Source organism: Oncorhynchus kisutch, linkage group LG13, assembly GCF_002021735.2.
Source record: "Oncorhynchus kisutch isolate 150728-3 linkage group LG13, Okis_V2, whole genome shotgun sequence".
Classification (NCBI taxonomy): Eukaryota; Metazoa; Chordata; class Actinopteri; order Salmoniformes; family Salmonidae; genus Oncorhynchus; species Oncorhynchus kisutch.
Genome location: NC_034186.2, coordinates 74,774,071 through 74,789,076, shown reverse-complemented (window position 1 = coordinate 74,789,076; position 15,006 = coordinate 74,774,071). Strand labels below are relative to the sequence as shown.

Sequence of the window (15,006 nt, the reverse complement as noted above, 5' to 3'; positions counted from 1 at the left end):
CTTGAGGTTTATTCTCACTCGTAGTGTTCACAGGACAAGCATAAGACTTATTTATACTCGGGCACCTACCCGGAAATACATTTTCCCTGTTCATTCTACAAGGGTTCACAAGTGTTTGAACTGTTCAAAAGTTCAAACAAACAAAGTCCACCCCGGAAATTACTTTTCACTTCAAAACATATTTAACTTCAAACACATTTTTAAAGTTCAACAAGTTCAAACTCTTAATGTATATGTGCCTGACTCTCAAATAATTAAGTAGTACTGGTTTAAAGAGGTCAACAAGTACAAACTTCAAACACATCTAAAATCACTTCTAAAAAACATTTGCTCTATCAAATCAAGTTGTATTAGTCAAATGCCCCGAATACAACATGTGTAGACCTTACAGTGAAATTGCTTACTTACAAGCCCCTAACCGACAGTGCAGTTAAAAAAAATATGAATGAGAATAAGAGATAAAAGTAACAAGTAATTAAAGCGGAGCAGTAAAAAAACAATACATACAGGGGGTGCCGGTACAGAGTGAGTGTGCGGGGGGGCACTGGTTAGTTGAGGTAGTATGTAAATGTAGGGAGAGTTAATTAAAGTGAGTATGCATAGATGACAACAGAGAGTAGCAGTGGTGTGGAGAGGGGAGTGGGGGGCAATGTGAATAGTCTGGGTAGCCATTTGACTACATGTTCAGGACTCTTATGGCTTGGGGGTAGAAGCTGTTTAGAAGCCTTTTGGACCTAGACTTGGTGCTCCGGTACCGCTTGCCGTGTGGTAGCAGAGAGAACAGTCTATGATTAGAGTGGCTGGAGTCTTTGACAGTTTTCAGGCCCTTCCTCTGACACCCCCTGGTATAGAGGTCCTGGATGGCAGGAAGCTTGGCCCCAGTGATGTACTGGGCCGTTCGCACTACCCTCTGTAGTGCCTCGCGGTCGGAGGCCGAATAGTTGCCATACCAGGCAGTGATGCTCTCGATGGTGCAGCTGTAGAACCTTTTGAGGATCTGAGGAACCATGCCAAATCTTTTCAGTCTCCTGGGGGGGAACAGGTCACGTCTGTCATGGTGTGCTTGGACCATGTTAGTTTGTTGGTGATGTGGACACCAAGGAACCTGAGGCTCTCAACTCCAGCACCGTCGATGAGAATGGGGGTGTGCTCGTGTAACGGATGTGAAATAGCTAGCTAGTTAGCGGTGGTGCGCGCTAAATAGCGTTTCAATCGGTGACGTCACTTGCTCTGAGACCTTGAAGTAGTGGTTCCCCTTGCTCTGCAAGGGCCGTGGCTTTTGTGGAGCGATGGGTAATGATGCTTCGTCGGTGGCTGTTGTTGATGTGTGCAGAGGGTCCCTGGTTCGCGCCCGGGTATGGGCGAGGGACAGTCTAAAGTTATACTGTTACACTCGGTCCTCTTTTTCCTGTAGTCCACAATCATCTCCTTTGTCTTGATCACGTTGAGGGAGAGGTTGTTGTCCTGGCACCACACGGCCAGCTCTCTGACCTCCTCCCGATAGGCTGTCTCATTGTTTTTGGTGATCAGGCCTACCACTGTTGTGTCATCGTCAAATTTAATGATGGTGTTGGAGTCGTGCCTGGCCGTGCAGTCATGAGTGAACAGGGTGTACAGGAGGGGACTGAGCACGCACCATTGAGAGGCCCCTGTGTTAAGGATCAGCGTGGCGATGTGTTGTTACCTACCCTTACCACCTGGGGTAAGGTTACCTAATGACACAGTAAATATCCTGAAAACATCCAGAGGTCAACCAGAAAAACACATACATCACTTTTTGACAGCAACTGTCTCCCATACTCTCTCTCTTGTATTGAATCATTAAAAAAATTGTTAATATTGATGTCACAAATGTATGCTTTTTACATTTCTTCATAAAGTCTACAAGTCTCTGCTAGGTAAAGCCTCTCCTTATCTCAGCTCACTGGTCACCATAGCAACACCCACCCGTAGCACACGCTCCAGCAGGTATATCTCACTGGTCACCCCCAAAGCCAATTCCTGTTTTGGCCGCCTTTCCTTCCAGTTCTCTGATGCCAATGACTGGAACGAACTGCAAAAATCACTGAAGCTGGAGACCCATATCTTCCTCACTAGCTTAAGCACCAGCTGTCAGAGCACCTCACAGATCACTGCACCTGAACATAGACCATCTGTAAACAGCCCATGCAACTACCTCATCCCCATACTGTATTTATTTATCTTGCTCCTTTGCACCCCAGTATGTCTACTTGCACATTCATCTTCTGCACATCTACCATTCCAGTGTCTAATTGCTATATTGTAATTACTTCGCCACCATGGCCTATTTATTGCCTTACCCCTCTTATCCTACCTCATTTGCACATGCTGTATATAGATTTTTCTTTTTCTACTGTATTATTGACTGTATGTTTGTTAATTCCATGTGTAACTCTGTGTTGTTGTATGTGTTGAACTGCTGTGCTTTATCTTGGCCAGGTCACAGCTGTAAATGAGAATTAGCCTACCTGGTTAAATAAAGGTGAAATAAATAAATACAAATATATATGTATTTGCTACATTTGACTAGGTAAAACCAGTACTACTTATTTATATGAGAATGAGGTGGATATACAGTACTGTATAGCATTTAGCAAAAAAAACAATTATTTGCCTCTCTCAAATGAAATCCTCAAGTGATAGATTTTAAACAATTACATGTCTGTCATTGAACACCCATGCCCTGATAAGAGAGTGAAAAAACACACCAATCTCTTGCATAATTTCTTTAAACAATAAAAGCTGATTTACCACATGGCGGCCAGAGTGACAGCTAATGAGAGCCAGGTGGAGGATCACTGGAGAGTGAAAATACAGGTAATGCATTATTTGCAGTACTGAAAAGGATCTAGTTAATATAAATAGATTTGTATCCCATCAAAATCTCTACACATTTTTCTTAGAATTCCGGTCCAAGCAGCAGAACTGTCAACCATGGGAACCAGAGTGACAGCTAGTGAGAGAGAGGTGGAGGGGCTGAAGAGTGAGAAAACAGGTGATATTCATTTGAATTTCAGTGTATGTTTGCAGTGGATTGCACATGTTTAATTCAGTAGGGATTAAAAAGCCTCTCTTCATGTTATTGCAGGTTTGGAGGCCAGACTCAGTACCAGTGAGAGCCAGGTGAAGGAGCTGAAAGGAGAGGTGAAGGAGCTGAAAGGAGAGGTGGAGGAGCTGAAAGGAGAGGTGGAGGAGCTGAAGGAGCTGAAAGGAGAGATGGAGGAGCTGAAGGAGCTGAAAGGAGAGGTGGAGGAGCTGAAAGGAGAGGCGGAGGAGCTGAAGGAGATGAAAGGAGAGGTGAAGGAGCTGAAAGGAGAGGTGGAGGAACTGAAAGAAGAGGTGGAGAAACTGAAAGGAGAGGTGGAGGAACTGAAAGAAGAGGGAGGAACTGAAAGGAGAGGTGGAGGAACTGAAAGAAGAGGTGGATGAACTGAAATGAGAGAGGGAGGAACTGAAAGGAGAGGTGAAGGAGCTGAAAGGAGAGGTAAAGGAGCTGAAAGGAGAGGTGGAGGAGCTGAAGGAGCTGAAAGGAGAGGTGGAGGAGCTGAAAGGAGAGGCGGAGGAGCTGAAAGGAGAGGTGAAGGAGCTGAAAGGAGAGGTGGAGGAACTGAAAGGAGAGGTGGAGGAACTGAAAGGAGAGGTGGAGGAACTGAAAGAAGAGGTGGATGAACTGAAATGAGAGAGGGAGGAACTGAAAGGAGAGGTGAAGGAGCTGAAAGGAGAGGTGAAGGAGCTGAAAGGAGAGGTGGAGGAGCTGAAAGGAGAGATGGAGCTGAAAGGAGAGGTAGAGGAGCTGAAAGGAGAGGTGCAGAAGCTGAAAGGAGAGGTGGAGGAGCTGAAAGGAGAGGTGGAGGAGCTGAAAAGAGAGGTGGAGGAGCTGAAAGGAGAGGTGGAGGAGCTGAAAGGAGAGGTGGAGGAGCTGAAAGGAGAGGTGGAGGAGCTGAAAGAAGAGGTGAAGGAGCTGAAAGGAGAGATGGAGGAGCTGCAGAAAGGTGGTGAACCAGAGAGTGGAGATGAGTCACTAAGACTGAACTGCACTTCCACAAAAACAAGGTGGAGGAACTGGAGAGAGAAAATGCAGGTAACCTGAGACATCTGTAACTTATGTCATTTGATTATTGTAATTAACAAATAACTAAGTGGTGTTTTTTCATCAACAGTTTATTTGTATCTTTTTACATCATATTCTAGGAATGGAGGACAGAGTGACAGCCAGGTGGAGAAGCTGAAGACAGAGAATGAAGGTAATATAGAGATATAGAGAAAATATCAAACTGGTCTCATAGACTACAGTCGTGGCCAAAAGTTTTGAGAATGACACAAATATTAATTTCCACAATTTCCTGTACAGGCCATAGATATTTTTGTCAGAAGTTACTATGGATTACTGAAGTATAATTACAAGCATTTCATAAGTGTCAAAGGCTTTTATTGACAATTACATGAAATTATTTTATTTATTTTCAGTGTTGACCCTTCTTTTTCAAGACCCCTGCAATTCGCCCTGGCATGCTGTCAATTAACTTCTGGGCCACACTGATTGCAGCTCATTCTTGCATAATCAATGCTTGGAGTTTGTCAGAATTTGTGGGTTGTTATTTGTCCATCCGCTCTTGAGGATTGACCACAAGTTCTCAATGGGATTAAGGTCTGGGAAGTTTCCTGGCCATGGACCCAAAATATCGATGTTTTGTTCCCCGAGCCACTTAGTTATCATTTTTGCCTTGTGGCAAGGTGCTCCATCATGCTGGAAAAGGCATTGTTCGTCACCAAACTGTTCCTGGATGGTTGGGAGAAGTTGTTCTCGGAGGATGTGTTGGTACCATTCTTTATTCATGGCTGTGTTCTTAGACAAAATTGTGAGTGAGCCCACTCCCTTGGCTGAGAAGCAACCCCACATATGAATGGTCTCAGGATGCTTTACTGTTGGCATGACACATGACTGATGGTAGCGCTCACCTTGTCTTCTCCGGACAAGCTTTTTTCCAGATGCCCCAAACAATCAGAAAGGGGATTCATCAGAGAAAATGACTTTACCCCAGTCCTCAGCAGTCCAATCCCTGTACCTTTTGCAGAATATCAGTCTCTCCCTGATGTTTTTCTTGGAGAGAAGTGGTTTCTTTGCTGCCCTTCTTGACACCAGGCCATCCTCCAAAAGTCTTCGCCTCACTGTGCGTGCAGATGCACTCACACCTGCCTGCTGCCATTCCTGAGCAAGCTCTGTACTGGTGGTGCCCCGATCCCGCAGCTGAATTAACTTTAGGAGTGGGTCCTGGCGCTTGCTGGACTTTCTTGGGCGCCCTGAAGCCTTCTTCACAACAATTGAACCACTCTCCTTGAAGTTCTTGATGATCCGATAAATGGTTGATTTAGGTGCAATCTTACTGGCAGCAATATCCTTGCCTGTGAAGCCCTTTTTGTGCAAAGCAATGATGACGGCATGTGTTTCCTTGCAGGTAACATGGTTGACAGAGGAAGAACAATAATTCCAAGCACCACCCTCCTTTTGAAGCTTCCAGTCTGTTATTCGAATTCAATCAGCATGACAGAGTGATCTCCAGCCTTGTCCTCGTCAACACTCACACCTGTGTTAACGAGAGAATCACTGACATGATGTCAGCTGGTCCTTTTGTGGCAGGGCTGAAATACAGCGGAAATGTTTTTGGGGGAGTTCATTTGCATGGCAAAGAGGGACTTTGCAATTAATTGCAATTCATCTGATCACTCTTCATAACATTCTGGAGTATATGCAAATTGCCATCATACAAACTGAGGCAGCAGACTTTGTGAAAATTAATATTTGTGTCCTTCTCAAAACTTTTGGCCATGACAGTAGATGCAACACAGTAAATGTACATCTGGGACACTCAAATTAGTATATGTTACGTTTGGTATGGTTACATAAGCTAGAAGGTGATTTAAGGCAAAGATTAAAGGAGGGTGGTTGGTTGGGGTGAATGGGTAGGTTTATGTATAACTAAAATGTCTAACAACTGAAAGGTTTCGGTTTGAATCCCATCACGGACAACTTTAGCATTTTAGCAACTTTGTAGCTACTTTGCAACTACTTACCATGTTAGCCAAACCTTCCCCCAATCCTAAACTTAATATTTTTAGCTAATCCTTCTCCTAACCCTTTAACCTAACCCCTAGTGCTAGCTAATGTTAGCTTTAGCCACCTACTCACCTAGCTAACGTTAGCAACAACAAATTGGAATTAGTAACATTTCATAAGTTTTACAATTTTGTATGTTTTGCAAATTTGTGACAAATTGTAGGAATTGCAATTCGGAACATATTGTATGAATTCATAACATATGAAATGGATGATGGATTAACACATAACATACGGAATTTAACATATAATTCTAAATGGAGGGTTTCGAATATACGTACAGAATAATACGAAGTGCTCTGAGACCATGCCGGAAAATATCTACAGAATTGTGTTGTCATTATTCAGATTGAACACTGTATATATATTTCCTGTAATTCTAGTCCAAGCAGCAGAACTGTCAGCCATGGGGGCCAGAGTGACAGCCAGTGAGACAGAGGTGGAGGATCTGACAGATAATGCAGGTAATGGAGGCTGTTCAATTGATCCCACTGATTACAACATTTTGTTTTTTATTCAGTATGGATCAGAAAGTATTTTCACATGATTTTGTCTTTAGAGGACAGAGTGACAGCCAATTGAAGGAGCTGAATAGAAGATATATATATACATATATATATATATATATATATATATATATATATATATATATATAAGATAGATACTCTCAGTGATCGGCTATGAAAGGCCAACTGACATTTACTCCTGAGGTGCTGACTTGTTTCACCCTCGACAACTACTGCGATTATTATTATTTGACCATGCTGGTCATTTATGAACATTTGAACATCTTGGCCATGTTCTGTTATAATCTCCATCCGGCACAGCCAGAAGAGGACTGGCCACCCCTCCTAACCTGGTTCCTCTCTAGGTTTCTTCCTAGGTTTAGGGAGTTTTTCCTAGCCACCGTGCTTCTACACCTGCATTGCTTGCTGGTTGGGATTTTAGACTAGGTTTCTGTACAGCACTTTGAGATATCAGCTGATGTAAGAAGGGCTATATAAATACATTTGATATTATATAGCATATTACATTATTACAGCACTCCTGTGTTCAGACAAACCAAAAGTGACATTCCATGCTGGTTTAGAAAGAAGGATGGGATCTTTTTCTGATCGTGAAATAACTCTGGACTGCACTAATGTCACCACAAATACAGCCCAGTTACAGGTACTGTTTACACACCTGTACATGCATTAACTCACATGTCCACATTGGGTAGCTACAGGCATCCACCCAAATGTTCCTCTCACCTGTCATTAAACATGATGTAAAGTGACTCCCCTCTTCTCTTCTTTTGATGTTTGTAGATGATAAAAGTATTGAGTAGGCTACAGAAAACAACAAAATCAAGACCAGATTGATCTTTATTAGTGTGTGCACTTTCCTTGTATATTCAGAGGTCATCTGAAGTACATACATGAAATGAATGAACACAATAACAACCATGCATGAAAACAAACAAAGTGGGTCGGTATTGAATAGGTGCTAGGTTCATTAACATACAGTAAATACCCAATAAAACAGAAGCAGTCATTGAGCAATGGAAATGATTTGAAGTGAGGAGTGATAAGATCAGCATGTTAGGAGCAGGGAGTTTAGTCTCAGTCTGATATCTGTCTCAGATCATCTCAATGTCAGCCTCCCTGGCAGGGTTCTTCTTGTGGTACTCCGAGATGCGGCTCTCCATGACCGGACGGAAGTGGCGAACCAGACCCTAAACAAGGAAGAGAAGGGTGGAGTGACGGAGGTCAGGGTGTTACTTCAACAGTTTCTCCAACTCCAATAGTCTCACCTGTCTAACCTCTGACCCCAGCAGACTCACCTGTTCCTAACTAACCTGACCCCAGTAGTCTCACTTGTTTCTATCTAACCTCTGACACAAGTAGTCACAGGCCATGCAGCCCCGTCCCCCAGTAGTCTCACCTGTACAGGCCATGCAGCCCCGTCCCCCAGTAGTCTCACCTGTACAGGCCATGCAGCCCCGTCCCCCAGTAGTCTCACCTGTACAGGCCATTCAGCCCCGTCCCCCAGTAGTCTCACCTGTACAGGCCATGCAGCACCGTCCCCCAGTAGTCTCACCTGTACAGGCCATGCAGCCCCGTCCCCCAGTAGTCTCACCTGTACAGGCCATTCAGCCCCGTCCCCCAGTAGTCTCACCTGTACAGGCCATGCAGCACCGTCCCCCAGTAGTCTCACCTGTACAGGCCATGCAGCTCCGTCCCCCAGTAGTCTCACCTGTACAGGCCATGCAGCTCCGTCCCCCAGTAGTCTCACCTGTACAGGCCATGCAGCTCCATCCCCCAGTAGTCTCACCTGTACAGGCCATGCAGCCCCGTCCCCCAGTAGTCTCACCTGTACAGGCCATGCAGCCCCGTCCCCCAGTAGTCTCACCTGTACAGGCCATGCAGCCCCGTCCCCCAGTAGTCTCACCTGTACAGGCCATGCAGCCCCGTCCCCCAGTAGTCTCACCTGTACAGGCCATGCAGCCCCGTCCCCCAGTATTCTCACCTGTACAGGCCATGCAGCCCCGTCCCCCAGTAGTCTCACCTGTACAGGCCATGCAGCTCCGTCCCCCAGGGCACAGATGGTATGGCCCTCGATCTGTTTACTCAGCTCCCAGATCATATCAATCTCAGAGTTGGCCGCGTCGCCACGCACAAACCGCCACATCATCTTATCCATCCAGTCCACTCCTGGTGGGGGGGGGGGGGGTAGAACGAAATAGGGAGAGAGAGAGAGAGATGAGATCAACCCACCCAGTCATTTTTGTGGCACTCAGATATCAGATTATCAGAAGTGGGATGTGGTTTTATGTTGGAGCAATAAGCTATGTAGGAGCAAAACCTGTGGACATTCAATTATCAAGACTGAGTGTGTAGTTCCTTACCTTCCCTGCAGGGGGTGCACTGGCCACAGCTCTCATGTTTATAGAACTCAACCAGACGGGCGATGGCTCTGATTACATCAGTCTGGAGGAATAGATGCAACTATTTGTTTAGTTTGATTTGTCTTAAATATAATGTTCATCAATATAAAGTAAATAGAGTGTGTTCTTACAGATTTGTCCATGACGATGACGGCGGCGGTGCCCAGAGCGGACTCTGCGCGGACGAGGTCATCAAAATCCATCATGACATCATCACACACAGAGCGAGGGATAATGGGTGTGGAGGAGCCTCCAGGGATCACTCCCAGTAGGTTGTCCCAGCCGCCCCTCACACCTCCTGCACCAATCAGAGACGAGAGGAGGGTCAGGCGCACAAATATCAGCAGCACCAATAATATACACACTCATACACAAACCCACTCTTGGATACACACACAGTAACACAAATACAGACAGTACTAGAAAACATGTCACACTAATACTTGCACGAACACACACACCTGCGTGTCTGTCTATGAGTTCTCGGAGAGGAATGGACATCTCTTCCTCTACTGTGCACGGAGTGTTTACGTGACCAGAGATGTTGAATAGCTTTGTCCCAGCATTCCTCTCTCTCCCGAAGCCTGCAAACCATGCTCCACCTCGACGACAGATAGCAGGCGCCACGGCAACAGTCTCCACATTAGCAACTGTTGTTGGGCATCCGAACACCCCTGGAGACCCAAAGACAAGGTGGTACATTGAGAGAAAGTCAATAAGAAGAGCATTTATTTTCACAGTATACAGAAAACAACTGAACTGTCAGAAATGCAATGTACACTTCCCTTACGGAAAAACCACATGAACCAAGTTAATGTGATAACGTGACAACATGTAAAGCACATTTTGTGTGGTTTTTCTGTTAGGGTTTTGGTTGACCATATTATTATTATTTTGATAGTTTATTTTTTGGCGAGATTTAGGTAAATCCAAAGGTGGTAGGTAATTTCCTCACCTATGTCAGCGGGGAAGGGTGGTTTGAGTCTGGGTTTCCCCTGCTTGCCCTCCAGGGACTCGATGAGGGCCGTCTCCTCCCCACAGATGTAGGCTCCTGCCCCCCGCATCACAAACACATCAAAGTCGTACCCAGAGCCACACGCGTTCTTGCCTATCAACCCTGCTGCATACGCCTCGTTTATCGCCACCTGGTGGACAGGACATACTGTAAGTGTGTGTGCTCGTTTGTTGAGGAGACAGGAGAGGACAGGACTCCAGCCAGCCTAAGCAGGTAGTCTGACCTGTGTATTGGAGGACTCGTTGTAGAACTCTGACCTGTGTATTGGAGGACTCGTTGTAGAACTGACCTGTGTATTGGAGGACTCGTTGTAGAACACTGACCTGTGTATTAGAGGACTCGTTGTAGAACACTGACCTGTGTTTTGGAGGACTCGTTGTAGAACACTCACCTGTGTATTGGAGGACTCGTTGTAGAACTCTGACCTGTGTATTGGAGGACTCGTTGTAGAACTCTGACCTGTGTATTGGAGGACTCGTTGTAGAACTGACCTGTGTATTGGAGGACTCGTTGTAGAACTGACCTGTGTATTGGAGGACTCGTTGTAGAACTGACCTGTGAATTGGAGGACTCGTTGTAGAACTGACCTGTGTATTGGAGAACTAGTTGTAGAGCTCTGACCTGTGTATTGGAGGACTCGTTGTAGAACTGACCTGTGTATTGGAGGACTCGTTGTAGAACTGACCTGTGTATTGGAGGACTCGTTGTAGAACTGACCTGTGTATTGGAGGACTCGTTGTAGAACTGACCTGTGTATTGGAGAACTTGTTGTAGAGCTCTGACCTGTGTATTGGAGAACTCGTTGTAGAACTGACCTGTGTATTGGAGGACTCGTTGTAGAACTCTGACCTGTGTATTGGAGGACTCGTTGTAGAGCTCTGACCTGTGTATTGGAGAACTCGTTGTAGAACTGACCTGTGTATTGGAGGACTCGTTGTAGAACTCTGACCTGTGTATTGGAGAACTCGTTGTAGAACTGACCTGTGTATTGGAGGACTCGTTGTAGAACTCTCCTCTGATGTAGATGTAAGCGGCGTGGGCTCCCATGGCCCTCCCAGCCACCAGGCAGCCCTCTACCAGCTTGTGAGGGTCGTGACGCATGATCTCTCTGTCCTTACACGTCCCTGGCTCTCCTTCATCTGCATTCACTACCAGGTACTTAGGTCTGAGATACACAGACACTGTATGTTACACACCAGTGGAGGCTCCTCAGGAGAGGAAGGAGAGTGAATTTCAGAAACATTTAAATAGTTAAGACATTTAAAAAGTTGTCCTTTTTAGATACAACTATACTAAATATATTCACCTCACCAAATAATTGATTAAAACACAATGTTTTGCAATGAAGGTCTACTGTAGCCTCAACAGCACTCTGTAGAGTAGAGCCAAAGGCATACCTGGAGGACAGCTAGTTTCCGTCATCCTCTGGGCACATTATTTTTTTATTTCTACTTTGCACATTCTTCCATTGCAAAACTACCATTCCAGTATTTTACTTGCTATACTGTATTTACTTTGCCATCATGGCCTTTTTTTGCCTTTACCTCCCTTCTCACCTCATTTGCTCACATTGTATATAGACTTGTTTATACTGCATTATTGACTGTATGTTTGTTTTTACTCCATGTGTAACTCTGTGTCGTTTTATCTGTCGAACTGCTTTGCTTTATCTTGGCCAGGTCGCAATTGTAAATGAGAACTTGTTCTCAACTTGCCTACCTGGTTAAATAAAGGTAAAATAAAATAAAAAAATAAACATTGACTTCAATATAAAACATAGGAGGCTCGTGGTTCTCACCCCTTTCCATAGACTTACACAGTAATTATGACAACTTCCGGAGGATATCCTCCAACCTATAAGAGCTCTTGCAGCATGAATTGACATGTTGTCCACACAATAAAAGGATCATTGAATTAATCTAGTACTGAAAGCATAAACTACACCTACACACCTAGTGGGGCAAAAAAGTATTTAGTCAGCCACCAATTGTGCAAGTTCTCCCACTTAAAAAGATGAGAGAGGCCTGTAATTTTCATCATAAGTACACTTCAACTATGACAGACAAAATGAGAAGAAAAAAAAATCCAGAAAATCACATTGTAGGATTTTTTATGAATTTATTGGCAAATTATGGTGGAAAATAAGTATTTGGTCACCTACAAACAAGCAAGATTTCTGGCTCTCACAGACCTGTAACTTCTTCTTAAAGAGGCTCCTCTGTCCTCCGCTCGATACCTGTATTAATGGCACCTGTTTGAACTTGTTATCAGTATAAAAGACACCTGTCCACAACCTCAAACAGTCACACTCCAAACTCCACTATGGCCAAGACCAAAGAGCTGTCAAAGGACACCAGAAACAAAATTGTAGACCTGTACCAGGCTGGGAAGACTGAATCTGCAATAGGTAAGCAGCTTGGTTTGAAGAAATCAACTGTGGGAACAATTATTAGGAAATGGAAGACATACAAAACCACTGATAATCTCCCTCGATTTGGGACTTCACGCAAGATCTCACCCCGTGGGGTCAAAATGATCACAAGAACGGTGAGCAAAAATCCCAGAACCACACGGGGGGACCTAGTGAATGACCTGCAGAGAGCTGGGACCAAAGTAACAAAGCCTACCATCAGTAACACACTACGCCGCCAGGGACTCAAATCCTGCAGTGCCAGATGTGTCCCCCTGCTTAAGCCAGTACATGCCCAGGCCTGTCTGAAGTTTGCTAGAGAGCATTTGGATGATCCAGTAAAGATTGGGAGAATGTCAGATGAAACCAAAATATTACTTTTTTGGTAAAAACTCAACTCGTTGTGTTTGGAGGACAAAGAATGCTGAGTTGCATCCAAAGAACACCATACCTACTGTGAAGCATGGGGGTGGAAACATCATGCTTTGGGGCTGTTTTTCTGCAAAGGGACCAGGACGACTGATCCGTGTAAAGGAAAGAATGAATGGGGCCATGTATCGTGAGATTTTGAGTGAAAACCTCCTATCAGCAAGGGCATTGAAGATGAAACGTGGCTGGGTCTTTCAGCATGACAATGATCCCAAACACACCACCCGGGCAACGAAGGAGTGGCTTCGTAAGAAGCATTTCAAGGTCCTGGAGTGGCCTAGCCAGTCTCCAGATCTCAACCCCATAGAAAATCTTTGGAGGGAGTTGAAAGTCCATGTTGACCAGCAACAGCCCCAAAACATCACTGCTCTAGAGGAGATCTGCATGGAGGATTGGGCCAAAATACCAGCAACAGTGTGTGAAAACCTTGGGAAGACTTATAGAAAACGTTTGACTTCTGTCATTGCCAACAAAGGGTATATAACAAAGTATTGAGATAAACTTTTGTTATTGACTAAATACTTATTTTCCACCATCATTTGCAAATGAATTCATTAAAAATCCTGATGTGATTTTCTGGATGTTTTTTCCTCATTTTGTCTGTCATAGTTGAAGTGTACCTATGATGAAAATTACAGGCCTCTCTCATCTTTTTGAGTGGGAGAACTTGCACAATTGGTGGCTGACTAAATACTTTTTTTGCCCCACTGTACACACACAATCTCTCTCTTTCTTACCTGCCGTCGCTGGGTTTGTTCATGAAGCCCCACTTCATGCCGGTAGGGAAGCCAGCTCCTCCTCTCCCTCTCAGACCAGACACCTTGACCTCATTCAGGATCCAGTCTGTCCCCTTCAGGAGGATCTCTTTAGTCTTATACCAGTCACCCCGACACAGAGCACCCTTCAGACTGGGGACACGATGGGAAATATAGATTGCGTTTTAAATAGACCAATATCACCTAATAATTCCTATGTACCTGATGTATGTATTGTTTTCACATATCATGTATTCTCGGGTAGGTTGAGGGAAGGGGACAAGTAGACACTTTAAGGACACTTTAAGGATGGTGAAGAAGAGAAGAGTACTGTATGTGCATAGATTTGATGGTATCTAGAGTGTGTCTGTGCACAGTGATGTTAAGTTTGGTATGTTACTACCTCCAGTCATGACGGCCATACAAGTTTGTGAAAATTCGGTCTTGATCACTCAAGGGCCCAAATGTAGTCTTCTTTGGATTCTCCTAGCAACCCAGATAAACACACAGACATATAATACTTTATGTAACTATAATAGGCTAGATGGAGACCTAGGCAGCTGTAGCCTAGTCTCGAAAACAGAAATTGTTTTAAACTACACTAGGTGATAGAAGGCTACCTGTTGCTTTGCTGCGGTGCTGTAGCGCTGGGCCAGATGAGGCGAGACGCACTGCTGCGCCGCGGCCGAGTGCGCACCTGTGCTCGCTAGCATCCGACGTAGCGTCAGCATCCTGGAACAGAGAACTTTGTTTGGAGCAAACTAGCTAGTCAGCTACAGAGTTATTACCCTAGTTCTCATTTAACAGTCTATACTTGAATAAAGTTAAGATATCTTAAGCAGCATATGGCATCTTATTATATATACATTTGGCCCCCAAAAAATTAAAAGCGCACTTGCAGATAAATTAGCCTTGATGAGCTGATTTAGCTGCTATTTTGTGCTGCTAAGAATGTTCTTGCTAACTAATCTCCATTCACCTTCCTGCCATCAGATGACCAATAATGTTGTTGATAACCTGAAAGGTTTCCCTTTTTGGGTTGTTGCTTCACTCCTTGACTTGTTCACTGCTGTCTCAAAAATGACACAACACTCACACGTTCAGTTTAGTTAGCAGTGCAGTCGGTTGTTGGCCAGGCTAGCTAGTTGGGTTAGCGAACTCATCTAGTGCTGCTAATTGGATTGTGACGTTCCGTCTGCCTGCGACAACCCAAAGCCACCGGTGTCGAGGCTGGTTGACATTCCTCCCTGCATCATTGGCAGAAGTAAATCTGGGTACAGTGTGTGAAAGACTGCAGCTGAGAAGTTAGGCCTACTCAGTGAATACACTGTT

General features: G+C 44.7%; 1 protein-coding gene across 1 annotated transcript; it reads right to left on the bottom strand.

The window, feature by feature from the left end:
• Positions 1-7,487: 7,487 nt before the first annotated feature.
• On the bottom strand, positions 7,488-14,844 carry LOC109883762 (NADH dehydrogenase [ubiquinone] flavoprotein 1, mitochondrial). Its single transcript, XM_031787354.1, has 11 exons — positions 14,654-14,844; positions 14,295-14,406; positions 14,078-14,160; positions 13,657-13,827; positions 11,062-11,245; positions 10,021-10,210; positions 9,527-9,739; positions 9,197-9,363; positions 9,027-9,108; positions 8,687-8,832; positions 7,488-7,853 (listed from the first exon to the last, which is right to left on the bottom strand). Exons 1-11 carry the CDS (start codon positions 14,662-14,664, stop codon positions 7,758-7,760), a joined length of 1,455 nt encoding a protein of 484 aa, XP_031643214.1. The 5' UTR covers positions 14,665-14,844; the 3' UTR covers positions 7,488-7,757.
• Between the last annotated feature and the right edge of the window lie 162 nt (positions 14,845-15,006).